The sequence below is a fragment of the Brachionichthys hirsutus genome, chromosome 16, assembly GCF_040956055.1.
Source record: "Brachionichthys hirsutus isolate HB-005 chromosome 16, CSIRO-AGI_Bhir_v1, whole genome shotgun sequence".
Classification (NCBI taxonomy): Eukaryota; Metazoa; Chordata; class Actinopteri; order Lophiiformes; family Brachionichthyidae; genus Brachionichthys; species Brachionichthys hirsutus.
The window spans coordinates 6,774,064-6,790,387 of NC_090912.1; the positions used below are offsets into that span (position 1 = coordinate 6,774,064).

At 42.8% G+C, this 16,324-nt stretch overlaps 2 protein-coding genes across 2 annotated transcripts in view; one reads left to right on the forward strand and one right to left on the reverse strand.

Moving 5' to 3' along the window:
• cep112 (centrosomal protein 112) overlaps positions 1 to 9,229 on the reverse strand; it is a 75,436-nt gene extending 66,207 nt beyond the window's left edge. The window contains exons 1-6 of the mRNA XM_068750058.1: positions 9,130 to 9,229; positions 8,622 to 8,812; positions 8,288 to 8,439; positions 3,762 to 3,846; positions 2,202 to 2,279; positions 68 to 115 (exon numbers count right to left, since the gene is read on the reverse strand). Coding sequence (XP_068606159.1) covers positions 68 to 115; positions 2,202 to 2,279; positions 3,762 to 3,846; positions 8,288 to 8,439; positions 8,622 to 8,812; positions 9,130 to 9,229 — 654 coding nt within the window. The remainder of the gene's footprint in view (positions 1 to 67; positions 116 to 2,201; positions 2,280 to 3,761; positions 3,847 to 8,287; positions 8,440 to 8,621; positions 8,813 to 9,129) is intronic.
• Positions 9,230 to 9,955: 726 nt separating this feature from the next.
• Positions 9,956 to 16,324, forward strand: part of prkcab (protein kinase C, alpha, b) — a 56,923-nt gene continuing 50,554 nt past the window's right edge. The window contains exons 1-2 of the mRNA XM_068750072.1: positions 9,956 to 10,122; positions 10,419 to 10,450. Of these exons, the coding sequence (XP_068606173.1) occupies positions 9,956 to 10,122; positions 10,419 to 10,450 (199 nt within the window). The remainder of the gene's footprint in view (positions 10,123 to 10,418; positions 10,451 to 16,324) is intronic.

The window sequence follows — 16,324 nt, forward strand, 5'->3', positions numbered from 1 at the left end:
AGGGGCAACACTCCTATCATATCTATTTAACTACCAGTAAACCCAAAGGGGCCACGTGAAAACTTACTGGAGACGAATGAATGGGTTTCTCTCGCAAATACCTGGGGTCTTCAACCTGAAAGAGAGGAACGGGAGAAACTTCACAACTGCTTTCTTTCACTCCTAACAAAGCCTTAACATAGGATCCAACCTTGGCCCTGCGTTTGTCGTTAACAATGTTCTATGGTCTCTGCAGCATTGCATCAATGCACCAAACTATCCGGAGCACAAACGCTTGACAAACTGCGGGTTCCCTTCCATGATTTGATCTATGATACGATTCTGTTTCTTGCACTGAGGCTGTCTGTAGGGGCTGCCAACTAGTGGCAAGATCACAACAGCTCAAAGCAGCACAAGTGACTTTGGAGATGACAGCAGTAACACCCAGCAAACCCATTGGTTGCTCATCTCTTCAACACAAAGGACGCAAAACAAGAAGGAAGAGATGCCTGAGTAAGGTCGTGTGGAATTAATTCAGAGGCTAAAAGAGAGGATTTGCTTAAGAGAGGAGGCAGAATAAACATGAAGCTAACCTAGAATGAATCTGAGACGGGAGAACGGTACGGAACAGCTGGGGACCAAAATAGTTACAGCCACTAAATGAGGATAAAATGGCACTCATCTGTTGCTTCACGCCAAAGGAGATGAAATACATAGAAGAAGCTCGGCTCACCGAATAAGTCTGCGTGATGGAGGTAAAACCAGGTCAGATGTTTTGTTAGTTGTAAGCCTCCAAACTAAAGGAGGCATCTGGCTTCAACCCAGTAGGCTGCCGTGCATACAAAGAAATACACGTGCACAAAAGGATCACTCAGCTTAGTCAGTGCACAGCAGCATCAATGGCTGCGCCCTGTGTGATGAACGGCTACTTCAATCTGGCACTCGCTAGGAAATAAAACTCTCTGTTTAAAACGTGCGGTGAATCAATCAATAACTCTTTAAAGCAGGTCCGAGGCTGAAAACAAGGAGGATTGTCTTCCTATCCCCAGCCAGTGTTTAGATTTGATTGGTTCACAGCACAGAGAAGACACGTAGACTAAATGCTGCGGAGTCAAACTGGCACATCGCTAGACTAAATTTGGACTCTGTGGACACGTGTACCTGCGTTTTTTGGCTTTCCTGACAGGCAGGTCACCGTATGCTCCACCTAACCGTGTTTAATGAGCACAGAAGCTACAGACCAACTGAAAGATTAAACAGAGTTTACTCAGAGAAGCCTTTCTGCAAGTCTGGACTGGAGTGATCCGCTGTCCAGTGTCGCCAACATGCTGACTGCGATGGCTGTACGACGTCAGATGTAGAAAGAACAATCACTGCATGCAGCTTTGGAACATCGAAAGCAACGGTAAAGATGTTCTCGATAAGAGTCACACTTGACTGTGCTGAAATTTCCAAGGAGCTTGAAAAAAGTGCATCTATGAAACTTCTGAAAATGTTAAAAGTGTGCTTGTTCAAATCTGTTGATTTAAAAGATGCAGGCTTGGGGGGGGGGGGGGGGGGGGTAATCATCCTCTCAGCACAGAGGAGTGCAGAGCAAATCAGTACATGGCTTCACGTCTGCAGAAAGATGACTCAGATTACCCCTTGTATCGAAAGAAAAAGAAAATGGGAAGGGAGGGAGTCTGGGAAAGATAGATGGACAGACTGGGAGAAAGTGCCAGAGTGAAAGTAGAGCTGGCCGGAGAATGAGAAGACAAAAACACAGATAGAGTGGCTGCACTTTACTAGGTGAGATGTAAAGGTGAAAGCACATGGGCAATGAGCAAGCGAAAGAGAAGCAGACTTGGCGGGGGGGGTCATGCAGGTAGGGAAACAGGGAGTAAACAATGAAATAAAAGACATGAGGGCTGCGTCCTCATCAAACCTGGCCTGGTGCACTCGAGACAGAGAAGATAAGACACGTGTACACATCTTCAAATGCTCGGTTTACACAAGTCTGCAGTGGCTCAACTGAAGGAAGTAGTCTCACGAGGACAAGGGGTGAAAAGGTTGAAGCGGTCTTTATTCAGCAGCGTTCAAGCAGCGCTGCTAACTCGGCATTAACGCACGTTTGAATTAGCCGTTCTCGTGAGCTCTGGCATTGATTGTCGCTGAAGACGAGCAGCAGCTTGTTGACAGCCGCACGCAGCACCTAGAAGCTCGAGGCTTGCCCCCGGACTCACCCCCAGGTTCCAGCTGTTGAGACAAGCCTCCAGGTCACTGTCATCGGCAGACACCTCCGACTTCAGCCCCCCATCCACCTGAGGACGAAAAGAAAATAAACGAGGAGACAAAGCGTGCGTCAACTTCACGAAAGACATTTGAAATTAACAAGGACTGGTTTTCTAAATTAGAGGAGGGAATTGAAATGATTTCTTTGATTGGCAGTTTGGCCTGCGGAAGCAAACCGCCGACAGCGACGGAGGCTCTCATTTTGACACGGGATGACTCTTCCCTTGGCAAAAACAAAAGTGTTCTTTAAAAGCTTACAGACACGCAGCACGCCCACACGCGTCCCCCCTCCAACAGCACTCCACTCCCTCGTTATCTCCATCTCTCCACCCTGCACTCCTTCACCCTCCTTCCTCTCGCACAGAGCGCTCCAGATGTTTGGCAGCTCCAAATTATTCCCATCACACCGTAAATTCTACAAAAGAGGGGCATATGGAGCCACACCGGCCGTCACTCCTGCTCTTTTGTTACGAGGGGCACCTCCGGATTCATTTCATTCAGTATAATTTAAGTGCTTCACGGGGTTCTGTTGATACAAGATCAGTTTACTCAAGCTGAGGTTGGGCAGCAAGGTTGAGAATTGGGAAATATCAAATAAAGTTAAAGGAGCGATAGGGAAAGGAGAGATGTTGTTGGACTTGATTAGGATCTGCTGGAGTGTGGACCTTGGGTGGACCTCGGCGGAACTGCACTGACAGAGAGATCGCTGAATAGAATATCTCGGGATTAAATGCCACTCCTGATTAAAAAGGCATTAAGGTCGCAGAGCCTCGCCCTCGAACAAACAGAGCAAACGTTTCACTTCGATATCTCGGAATGCAGAGTATGCGGGTCGCTTGGCTGTTCAAAAGCGGTGCGTCACAAGTCTCTGTGTCGCTAGCAGGAACTCAAAAGATTGCATTCAACAGTGATAACGTGTGAGAGGCCTCAAATGGACCGGGCCCCTGGACGGAAGTTGTGCTACTGAATTGCACACCAGGTTTGGTATGAAGAACACATGTAGGATGTTTAGAATGTTTGTAGTTAGTATGTTCAGGACGGCGGCGTGACAAGATAGCACGAAAGGCCATAAAGCATCGTCCTCAATCAGCTTCTCACTACGATTGGTGAGACGTCAAACCCACGAGCCTCTCAGCAGTTCGCTGAGGCTTTTTCCAAGAGGCCACCTGGTTACTTCCTTTCTAAAGTCACGCTGAACAAAGCAGCGAGTGTCGCTTCTACGTACTGACCTGACCGCTAGGTCGCCCTCTCTTTTAAATCATATACTCATGAATTCAGGGAATTCGCCTGACTCCATGGAGAACTTAGTTCCTAAAATTCCAAACTTGTTCACATTGAAGAACGCAACAACACTGAGGCTACCGGTAGAACGGTCAGAAGACGACTTGCCTTTATTTCCACGCGTCATCACGCTTATCTTGCAGTGATCTATTAATCTGAAATCAGTACTTATTTCCAGACGAGTGCATTGAGGACGTCCGGCGACATGGCGGCTGATGTGGAATACTAACCGTCCTGGCATCACGTCGGGGGGACTGTTTGCTTGGACTGGAGGACGCGGGTCGAGATGCGGTCCTTTCCTTGTATAGCCTCCTCCTGGAAGTGAAAGAGAGAGAGAATCAGAATGAAAAATGAACTCGGCGTTACCTGCAGTGTGCGTATCTCCGGAATCTGTCCATGTGGTGTTCCACAGGGAGTCCACTTCAGACACAGATCCACATCTGGCCTCGGTTGCACGTGTTGTGGCCTGTATTTCATCACAGCTGGATGATACACATATCTGCCATAGATCGGTTTGTTTTATCCACGCGACAACAGTCAATGATTTCTTTCATTATGCCAGTCGAGGCTTGAACGAGGGGCTGGACGGGGAAACTGCCGACACTCACAAACACTCTAGCTCACTATTTAATTGAATAAAAGGTACTTGTGGGTACTAATAGCTCTCTTTTTCTAATTAAATGAAGATGCCACAGGAGATGGGGAAATGTAAGACTTGAATTAAAGAGAGAGGAAAAAACATCTTCCTAATAAAAGTCAGTTTTCCGTTCTTAGCCTTGAAGCCCATGGGCGTTCCTTTCCTCCAAAGTGAGGTTTAAGCATTCCTGGTATTGTGAAACGTGAACCTCGTTTGTCAGAGGCGGCGTTATCTTCTGAATAATGAAAAGGAGGCATATCTGTGGAGGCAAAGCCACCTTCGTGAACTGTATCTCTCACTTCCAATCTTCAAACGAAGGAAAGACACACACAATGGCAACTCAATATTCAGGCTTCTTGCAACTCTGTTTACAGAGTAAATATTAGCCCAGTTTATAGGTATTAACTATTTCACAATAATGGACAGTTGGCTGTAACTTTCTAAATTCTTGTTCTCCGCTGGTCTAGTTTGTTGCCTTTAAGATATATAAGTACGGCAACGTAATAAAAGTTGTTGCTGCTGATATTGATATGAATATTTTTGACTTAAACAATGTCTGTGTGTTCACTGAAACTCTGGTTTGATGTACCTTCTGTAAAAGTATACTGTTTTCATGTCACCTTTTAACTTCTTGCGGTCATGCAAATGTGATTTTTGGTGAATAGCATTAATAGAATATTTATAGCATTGTAGAACATTTGATTCTGGGAATAATGATGGACATTAAATAGGATAGATAGGATGTAACTGTACATATCAGTGAATTCTTCTTTACATTTAACTATTTAGTCTATAAAATGCGTATACATTTTCATCAGAATTTCTCAGAGCCCTATGCAGTGTCTTCAAATTGCTTATTTAGATCCACCAATAGTCCAAAATCCGCAGATTTATTTATATTATAAATGAGGAAGAAAAGTGGCAAAACCCCAAGACGCTGATAAAAGCAGAAAGAATGATATATATATATTTATTTATTTATTTTTATTAACAAAGGGATTATTGTTTGACCAAAATAGTTGGCATAGGGAACCAAACATATTGATTACCGGTAATGGATTCTATACCTGCACACTTTAGGCAATGAAGAGGCATCAGCATTACTTCCAGAAATGATCTTGGTGATTCAGCATGTGCTGCTGATGCACTGCTTTAACAGCAGCTACAAAGGCAAAGCAACGAACCCAGCAACTGAGGTACATCCTGTGTAGAGGAGCGCAGAAGAAGAAATGTCCATTTATAACTACAGGGAGAAAATATATTTTAATAAACTTTATTTATTAAAATTAAATACTGCACCCTCTCTACCTCACTCAACACACACACACACACACACCACACGCACACACCCACGCTGCCATGAAGCTGGGATAAGGGGGCCAAGCTCCTCAATCTTGGGCCTTTGAGTCAACAGGTGGATGAGGATAATTGAATCAGATGTGTCTGAAGTCTGAGGCCCAGAGATCAAATGCCAAAGCAACCCCCCCCCCCCCCCCCACACACACACACACACAGAAAAGAAAATGAGAACACTATGTCGAGCCTCAGAAGCTGCGGCTTGGTTGATTAAAGCAGCCTGGCACCTATGCCCCAGCCTAACCTCCAGGTGCAGAGCCTTTGGGCCTGGGTCTCACTATCAGGCACCCTAACCTGGGACAAAAACACAATTCTGTTCCCATACACCCCCACCACCACAACAGAAGACGATCACTGGAAACGCTCACGTCTGTCATGCACATGCTTTGTTGTGTATGATGGACGTGAGGCGTTTACACCAGACATTCTGTTACTGTTGCACTTATTCAGAAAAAAAAAACAGAAGACAGAGAGGGGATGGGATGGGAAGAGGGGTGGGAGTTGATTTTTTTTATGAGTTGAAAAGCACACAGATGGAGGGCATAAATCAGAGAAAGAGAAAATAATAGGACATGATAAAGAGGCAAAATTGGAAGGAAGCCACATCCAAAAAGATAAAGTCAAACTCAAACTGGAACAGAAAACCTGACAACAGTCGTGCTGATTACTGTTAAAATGTCAACACTTTATCTCCTATGTCTTTATGTTTCCTGTGAAAATAAGGTGACATGTAGGCTAATCACTAAAGCTGATCTCTTGACCTTTGTTGACTGCACTTGCTTTCCCACAAGTTCTTTCCCTGATATGCATAATAGACAAAACAGTAGCTCCATCTTGTGACCAAATGAGGAATAGCCTATATAGTTTTAGTGGAACGCATGGAGGAATTCGTACAGGGAATTGTGGACTAAATCGGTCACCTGACTAATGGCAAGTGAGACAGAGATCAAACATTGCTACATCAAACGCAGGGGGCCATTTAATCTTATCTAAATGAGAAAGACACATAAAAGGCCTCTTGACCAGGCTAATTTTCTCCATCAGGGCGTTAGTCTGTGATCTGAGCTTTTGCCGTGGTCTTAGCCCCATCAGACGTTACGTTGCTCAGTGGTCTGCTCCCATCAAACAACCTCAGAACATGCTGTTTTGAGTCACTTGTAGTTTTAGCTACAGCTAATTATGCTGTAGCTTAGACACCATCTCCCTTATGCACACAGACAAGGCCTTACAAACAGTGGGTATGCTAAATTAGCATGCTAACAACCCCTGCAAAACAACACATACCGGTAATTGTTTGGTTTGCATTTTGTATTTTCCATTTTTGAATGTTTTAAAATTATTTCACTATAAATATACATTACAATTATACACCTTTTAAGAAAGGTCATCATGATCATCTTCTAATAATCAAATAGCAGACTTGCACTTCAGTTGTTATGAAGTTCTCCTTTTATTATTAGTTACCATCACAGCACTCAGCTTTGATTGATTTTACTTGTTACTCGTCATAACTAACCCTGAGTGCCCAAACTGCCTAAAGTCGGATGTGAAAACAGTTCACACATGGGCGTATGTCTGTGCATGACATGTACTAACATGTTGCAAGAAGTCGTTTTGATCAAAATACGAATTTCTAAATCCAAATATATGTACAGCGTTCAAATGTACTGCTGTTTCAGGTATGTAGGTGAGAACCAGACAATGAGCTACTGATGCTTATTTTCTGTTTCTCTCACCTCTCTGTTGGGAAGACCTCGGGTTGAACAAGCAGGACGATGTAAAGAGAAGATTAAAAGAAAGCTGGACAGAGAACGCAAGAGGGTAGTCCTCTCGTGCTTTTTGAAGTGCATCTCTTTGAAAAATCAGAAGGAACTGCTCATGCAGAATGATGCAAGAACTTGGCAATGTCTTTGGCTTTTCACATAATGTTGCTGAGCAAATACGATTAGCCTTCAGTCATGAAAGCGCTGCTTATCCATCTTTGCAGTCAAGTTCAGTGTTTCCAGTCTGATTAAAAGAAACATCAAACAGAATGCTTTGATAAATATCTAATGTGCATCTGACCCAAAGATTTGTTAATCAGTTGGTTAATCAGGGAGGTTCAATCACAAGCTGGAATAAGAGGCAAATTCAGTTTTCAACTAAACTACATTTGTGGAAAAACACACCACCACATTAAATTAGCTATAAGACAATGGAAAATGGGATACTTTTACAAAGAGGAGTTCCCAGGGACTTTCTTTGCAATCGCGATAACTGTGCGCTTTTCAAGGGATGATGGATGCCTTCTATCTCTCCATCTATTCTCTTTTAGTGATTAGCATTTATTTTTAGCAAAATAACGATAGAATGAGACAATGAAAGGCAAAATGAAGACACTGGGAGCAGTGGGTCAAGGGCTGGATTAAGCAATCGCATTATTGGTACGCGCATATTCAGTTAATCTCTTATTTTTCACTAGTCTGTTATTTTTATTGAAGCCGTTTTAGCTTACTGCATGTTTCATGTGGTTCTAATAGCGCTGCTCAGTCATGCACAAACTGAGCTCTTCAAATTTCTGCTATTTCTGACAGTAGATTGATTTGATTGACGCTCATCCTCCAAGGCTGCATGAGAATGTCATAGAAACACACTTATCGCATTTGGATCAACCTATCAAGAATCCAGTCTCATTGGATGAGTATATACAATTTATGGAAATGCATTCAACACAATTGACTCAAACTGAATGCATTATTTTTTGTAATAAATGTGTGACAGTACCGATGATGTAGAGCAACAGGTGTGGAAGGTTTCCTGTCCTTCAGCAGACCGTCGTCGGTATAGCCACACAGCTCTCCTGTGACCCAGTCAGGCAAGCCGGCATTGCTGCGCTCTCCAGACTGACCCGGCATGGGCTCGTCAAAGTAGATGGACTGCACAGAAAAAAGACAAGTTAATCTGATCATTCGTTATGTTCTAAACTTTGAGTGTGTTGCTGGTTCTTAGGTTAAAGTATTTGTGAATATATTATAAATGAAGACAAAGAAACCAGTAGATTTGTGTTACTACACGGCAACAAAGCAACATTTATGACTTTATAAAGCAGTCATCTTGCCATGTAGGTAGGGAGCGTCCTGAGGGGGCCGGGCTCTGGTTTGTTGGTGAAAGGCATCTCCAGCATGCCTCTCTTAAGCATGACGAGGAGAAGACGGGCATAAACGTTGCGGTTCTTCCGACCCGTCGGGCCGGAGCCACACGAGACAGGATCGCACAGCTTCTTTATCCACGCGGCGCAGCGCTGGCGCTCTGGAGGAGATTAAAAAGACAGAGGAAAAATTATGATACAGCTAATTACACATCTTAAGTTAGCACGGTGTCACAGCGAGAAGGTCAAAGGTTCGAATCCAACTTAGGAATGTTCTGCTTGTGTTCTCTGTGGGTTCCCCGGCTTCCTCCCACCACCAAAAGGCATGCAAATTAGGTGACGCCTGTTCTATAACATTATGAATGAATACAGAATTAATTAATTAATTTAATTGATGTTTTGGTGTGTTTTCGTGTTGTATGTTTTTTAATATTGGGTCTAGAGCCTGTAATAAAGTGTATATATAATTACACCTCACCTGTCTTGCTGGGGTGTTTCAGGACATATGGCTTCATGTCCAGCAGAAAATGGTCAAACTCGATGTCCAGCCGGTCGCATGAGTCCACGGCTAAACTCATGGTGATCTACGATTAGTAATAGTTAGCGTCCAGTTAATTGCACTGCTAATTGTCCGTGATGCTTCTTACAGACTATAAACCCCGCCGCTCAAAACAATTAAAAACTTCCGCGTCCTCGACGACGCTGCTTCCGTTTTCCGCAGACACGCGGCGCGTCATCATAGAAACGGCATCTGACGTTGACGTCTATTTTAAGATGTCGAGTCAATATATGAAACATTTATTTTCATATCTGCTTTTAATCCACTGTTTTTCACAAAATAGAACTTGAGTCGGGAATGTAGAACTAATTTTCTTGCGTTTTTTTAAGCGCAGTTTAGCACGTAATGCGCAGCCACTAGATGGCGCTAAACACCTTCAATTCAAGGAATGAATTCAAAGGTTTGTTTGGTTCATTTAAAACAGTGAAATATATTCATCCTCGATACTCAACTGAAAATTTCTAGTGCAGCTAGAGAACAAGGTAAATATGCAAATCCCCCCCCATTTACACCACATTTGATAAACTATCTTTAAATGCTCGCTGACGTCAAAGGAAAATATTCCCACAGCACGTGAAGGCACAATTTATCGACGTCACTTTGAAAAAGAAGCGCTCAGCTGTACCCAGGCTGAGGAGCACGCTGGTACCCAGCAGCATCACTAGGCTCGGAGGAAGACCAGCATCTCAGATCGCTCCGGACAACGGAAAGTAGTATCCGTGTCGTTTGTTTTATTTTATCCAGTATGGCTGACCAGCTTTTAAATTATAATGATTCAGCCGGGGTTGGGAACCGATTCGCCCGCAAAGGTGCTTTGCGGCAGAAAAACGTGCATGAAGTGAAAAACCACAAATTTACTGCGAGGTTTTTCAAGCAACCTACATTTTGCAGCCATTGCACGGACTTCATATGGTAAGTTTAAAAAAAGAAAAGCGTTCCAAGCACTAATAAAGCAGAGATATTTATCAGTTAATCAGCAGGACTGTATTGTCTTTATCAAGTTTTTGTTCATTAGAACCTTAGGCTTGATCCAGCTTGCAGCTTCTTTTACATAATGCAATTGATGCACTTAGATCTGCAATGTGCAGATTTCTCTTTGTATTGATCAATGGTAAGGACTTTAATGCAACTATACTTTCAGTTTGGAGATTGAAATTGCTTTTTTTTTCATCCTCTTGTAACACCTAACAGGTTTTTTCCTTTTACAGGGGATTTGGGAAACAAGGATTTCAATGCCAAGGTAAATTATATTTTTTATTTTATTTATTTGCCCTCGATAGAACAATGACAACTTTGTTTCACCAGGGGATGGAAGTCCAACACCACCTATAGAGATTTAAGATGAACGCAAATCAATAGTGGAACACGTCTCACGAAAGGAATAGTCTGTCATTTGCCTGTTATTCAAGCCTTAGTCACAACAGCTGAACTCAAACCATTGTCTCGTGATAATTCAACATATGTATAGATTAAGAGACTTACAATAAAGACTGCAGATTTTAAGTTTTATTCTCAGGAAACATTCTGTAAGCAAAGGTTAATTTTGTGTCAGTGTCATTAACCATTTCTGGACTCAAGATTGTATCTTGTAGGTGCGGGAGGAAAGATTTGTTCACTCTCTTGCTGGGGAAGTTCGACTTTTTGAGTGTTGATTGCGTTTTGTGGGTGCAGAGAGACCTCATTGTCTTTAATTTGACGAGAGCCGATACGTCCATCCCTCGAGGAATCAACTTGATGGTCCTTTGTATTAGTCGGGAAGCTGGGAAGTGAGGCTTCCTCTTCTGAGGCATAGCCATCTGAAGATCTCTCACTCTCTCTCGTGGAGAGAGTACTTCATTTACTGATCCTTATCAATATTTATTATTTTACCTAAAATAAATTCAGAAGAGATCTCCGTATTCTATGCAGCCTTGCATTCTCCTACTGTCTTCCATGGTGACATCCACTGGCGATAAAATGACGATGATGAGATCTTTGTCATGCACACACATGAGGGCGTTGAGTGTAGGCTGCATCTCAACTCTTTGGGACATTTGTTACCCCCCCCCGTGGGCAGAATCGTGCTTGTGCCGGCCAGCATGACGAGCGCTGACACATGCCTCCGATGAGACCATCGTTGGACCCTAATGGCAGCGTAGGTGTTGAGCCAATCATTTACTCTGCTCAGAGTAAGTGGACCTCATTAACTAATGAATGAGCAGAAGTGTGGGGGTGCTGGAATATGTGAACCAGAGCTTTCAGCTCCTCAGGAGTGTGTCACACAATAAATATCTTGCTCAACGGCAGGCTGAGACACGCGCTGCTCCTCTCCAGTGGAGATCTAAAGGGTCCTCCTGCTCCTGCATGTTAAGCAGGCCTCATTTATGTTTATGCTTCAATTAAGTAAATGCTCCTTTTGTTCAATTAATCAAACAGATGTAAGCCTTGATGTTCCATTAGTGATTTTTATTGATCTCCAGCTTTATATTTAGGTGTTCTTGACTATTTATGCTGCATCATTTGCTGCAAACGGCATCATTGTGAGTTTGAGAACGTAAAAAAAACATTGTTTATTGTATTGCCATCTGTATGTTAAAGGCCAAACGGACGTTTTTCATGAGCTGTGCTCTCTATTGCATTACTGACAATAATGCTGACTGAAAATAAATGATACTCAGTTATATACCTGAACCTATCTGAAGTGTAGTTTGCATGTTAAATGCAATAGTGACACCAGATGATACCTGTCACATATTTTGATGTTCATGCAGTGATAGCAGCAGCTGATGGTTTTCACAACAAATTCTAAAACTTTCTGGCTTCTGGAATATCCAACTAGATTTTATTTAAACCGACTGACATCAATCGCACACTGCAGTCAGTTTTACTTGTACTTTTGTTTCGGATGTCTTGGAAGCTATTACACTTGACATCGCGTATGAAAATATGTTCTTTATATTCAAATAAATCTAAATAAATCTTCTTTCGATTCAAAAAAATACACTTGTTACTTCCTGTTGTGACCTCTTTTACTAGGGTGATCCCCTTTGTTATTTTATCATTTCTTCATGAGTTAATTTTCATGTTTACAGGATGAATTTAGACTCATCTTGTGGGATTGTTTCCCCCTCACGTAAGGGTTTTTCTGGCATAATAACTGCATGTACACATCTGCCATGCACTTCAGAAAAGTCTTTGAATAATTTTGAGTTATTTATTTTGATTCTGAAAATGGAACTTTCTCTCAGATATGCAATTAATAGACAACAGAAATAACTTCTTTCTGTCTTCCTTCAGTGGGGGTCCCTGAGTATTTCATGTTGTTGAATATGGAGAAATAGTTGGAACATTCTTTCAGGGATTTTAAACCATCTCCCAGCTGAACAGCATTAATTACACCATGAGTGGAAGCTTAGCTGTTCTGGATAATTATGTGTAATTTTGCCTCCTCTTGTCTTTGCTCCACTTCTCTGTGTCCCCTTTTTTACTATTGCATTCTGAGACTTACTTTGCTTTCTCTGAACTCTTCACTTAACACCACTGCAGTGACAAAGTGGGCCATTTCTATCTCGCTATTATGCTAAAAGCGCTTTTTGGCTCTTTTGTTCGTCAGAAGTTCTTTTTTCATCTTTTAACCGCACACATGATTTGTAGTACATGTAGTCTAAAATAAATTCGAATTACCGGTAGATCTATTTTCCATTTGAGTGCCAAGAAATACATTTTGCTTTCTCTGTCTGAATTGGTTGCTTTGTCAGATTGAGTTGCGCAACCGTAATAGCCCGTGTGCAAAAAAGCCGTTTTGAGCCGTATTCCAATTCATGCTGGTAAAGACGCAAAGTGATCCCTTGCGTCATCGTGAGGGGAATGCAACAGTCTGGGCGCGAGACAAAGAACTCTCATTTAGAACTCACTCGCTGTAAGGCGGTGATGCGGGGGAGGAGAGAGGACTGGGATGAGCATGGTGGGAAACAGCGAGGACAAGCGATGGTGTACAGTCTAGTATTGAGTCAGTGATAAGGCAAAGAAGAACTCCGACTGCCTTTACTGGAGTGCAAACTCATTGGATGCTGTTTTGTTGGGTAGAAATATTTCTGATGACCACAGAGATAGAGTTAAGCAGCATTTACTACATGCTCCTTGATGAAGGGAGTTGTATCCATTGCATAAGTGATGATTTGACCCCCTCATCTGTGTGTGTGTTTGTGTCTTCGTTTAACATTAGCACAAACATGAGGTTTCCAGGTGGGGCTAATAGAGTGCAATTTCCCCACTCCAATATCCCACAGATTCCACTCAGCCTCACGCAGTAGTGTGGACAGTGAAAGGCCGCTCCACTCAGTGTCACTTAATGCCTTTTCCCAAAATGGCCTCGTCCTCTCAGACAGCAAAATGTAATAAAATAACACATTCAGTGTCACGAGCAGGTTCGTTTCCGTTAGATGTGGTGGCATCTGACATAGTTGTTCAGAAAAGCACTAAAATATGGTGAACCTTGTTGTAAACTCAAATCATTATGGTCTGTACCTGCTACATAAATGTAAATACTTCAACGTTGTGCTTATGAGAGAGACGTCTGTCCCCGGGGCATTCGTATTTGTTGGGTTTTTTCATGTCAGTGTTTTTTGTTCACATTTTCTTTGTTCAAATATACAAAATACTGCCACTCTCTCACACACACACACACACCTTCACAACACATTTTGCACCTTGATACGCTGAAATCCTTCTCACACACCAAACCTGCCCCGTGTCGCCTCCTACAAAGTCATTATTGTCAGCAGCATAAGTTCTCTATAGCTTCTTCCTCATCTTGGCTGTTGCCGCTACAAACTCCTGCCAGATATGAAGATAATTGTGTCCAATGGTTACTATAGCAACAGTATTTGCACCGCACTTCTCCTGTAAGGCGGCAAATATCTGCCAACGACCCCCCCCCCCCCCAGGACACTCATTGTTTCCAAATAAGCTTTTAATGTAAGGCGGCGTGACATTAAATGATGAATGGAGCGATAAAACCCCGACCCAGCAGCACTCAGCGATTTCACCTTGTAGCCCAAAATCAGGGAGGAGATCATGTCTTAGCCAAATCACGTCAGACTCTTCCCCTCTTCCCCAGCCCAGCAGCGATCGCCACGGGAGCAATATTTTCATCTTTAATAGACTGTCTGAGCAGATCATGTCAATTTGTTTTGCTTGCATAACATAATGTCATCTGGTGACATTCAGAAAAAGGGCCTTTTTGCAGGCTTGGCTCCATCACTCATCTCAGAGTGGGTAGTTAATTGTCAGGGAGTTGCCAGTGTCTTCTTGCTGAGATACAATTCCGTGTAATCAGATGACACACGCTGTTTCCCTCCTAATCTATTTTCCATACAAATAAAGCCAGAAGAGCAGTAAGAGGGGGCTTAGATGGAGCAATCGGTGAAGATACTACAAAGATGTGCGTGATGGCGTCCTTTTAAAAATATACACGCCTTCTGTCGTGTGTGCTGCATGTGTGTAAACACCAGGAGAGAGTGACAGGAGCGGTCGCAGCACCGTGATGTCATCCGCGTGGTTACCAAAAAATGACACCAAAATGTCCTGAATGACTGGAGAGTCGCCACAGACATGCTGACAACTTTCCACCATGCTGCTCTGCATCTGCTACCTCGTGACTCTCTCATCCCAGAATAGTGTCGGTATATTTACCTTCGCCAAGGAGGTTATGCTTTTGATGTTGTCTGTCTGTTTGTTTGCGTGTTTTTTTTGTTAGCAGGATTATGGGAAGAAAAACTGCTGGATGGATCTTAATGAAAAAAATATACATAAAGATGAGTCTTTAGGAGGAGGTTTGCGCTCTCCGGGTGCTTTATTATTTACTTTGGATAAATTGCTTCGTACTGAGGTCCAACAATCTTCCTTATATAATATTTGACCCACTGATTGACGGAGACTCCAATCAGCATAAAGCAGATGATCTACATTACAGCTTCATTATTTTTTATCTACCTTAACCGTCTGCAGCAGTGGAAGCTTCCTATGTGTTTACGGCTACTCGGGGCGAGTGGATCGGTTACAGAGCTTGCCCGTCTACACACTCTTCCCAGGGGTATTTAGAGCAGGAGTGATCACCTGTACTGGATGCGTTCCACTCACTCCAGCTGTGCTCAATGCATTCTACAGTGATTATACCCACTGCTATTTTTGGAATGGTTTAAGTCATCAGTCTTGACCCACATAAAGCAAGCCCAGTGTGAACTCAGGTTGATTTTGAGAACTGTGCACGTTTGTGTGTGTGTGATTGTGTGTGTGTGTCCTCTATCTATTTGACATTTCAAGCGCACAAAGCACAAAGAGAATCATTTTTTTCTTTGGTACTCTTTAAGATCTCTGCATGTAAATCAATAATAATATAATATACTGCTGTAATTTTTCAGTATTGATTCATGTTTAAGTAAATCTACTTTTTTTAAACATTAAATAAATGAAAGAAATTACATAAACAAACCGAAGCAATACTGGCTGTCAGCTCAATACTGCCACAGTTTTGTCGACAAGGTCAGAATGCCGAGGATGAGAAGATACGAGGTGCCTCAAAGCCCCTTAATGGAGGACAAGCAGGGACTGTGTGGCTAAGATGGACACCTGGGACCTTTCCAGCCACTGAGTAATATTTTCATTATTTCTGTGCATGGACAAAGATGCAGGGAGGCAAGGACAGTGAGGGGGAGGCAAAGGTTAGTGATTGTGTGTGGCAAGTTTCTGAAGCATGCATTCATTCTTCCTGCTCCTGTGGCGCTGTGTGTCAGTAAGTGTGTGTGAGTGTGTGTGTGTGTGTGTGTCCACTTCGAGGGTAATCTGATAAGATACTGCAGCTTTTAGTCATCCTCACACCTCGCTTCCTTCTTACCTGACCATGTTCACACACTTACCATTGGAAACAGATGCCCTGCTGTTACTTATTACTAGCCTACACCTAAACAGACATGAATAGAAGGTTTGAACACTGAAAAGATAAGCTGCAAGAATTATGCTGCCTTACAAAGGAAGGTAGAGATAAACACTTTTTTCCCCTCTTGTCAAGGGGGCATATAAGGGATTCCACATCTCCATCTCCTGCCTGGTGTGCCTCAAGAAAATGACATTGATG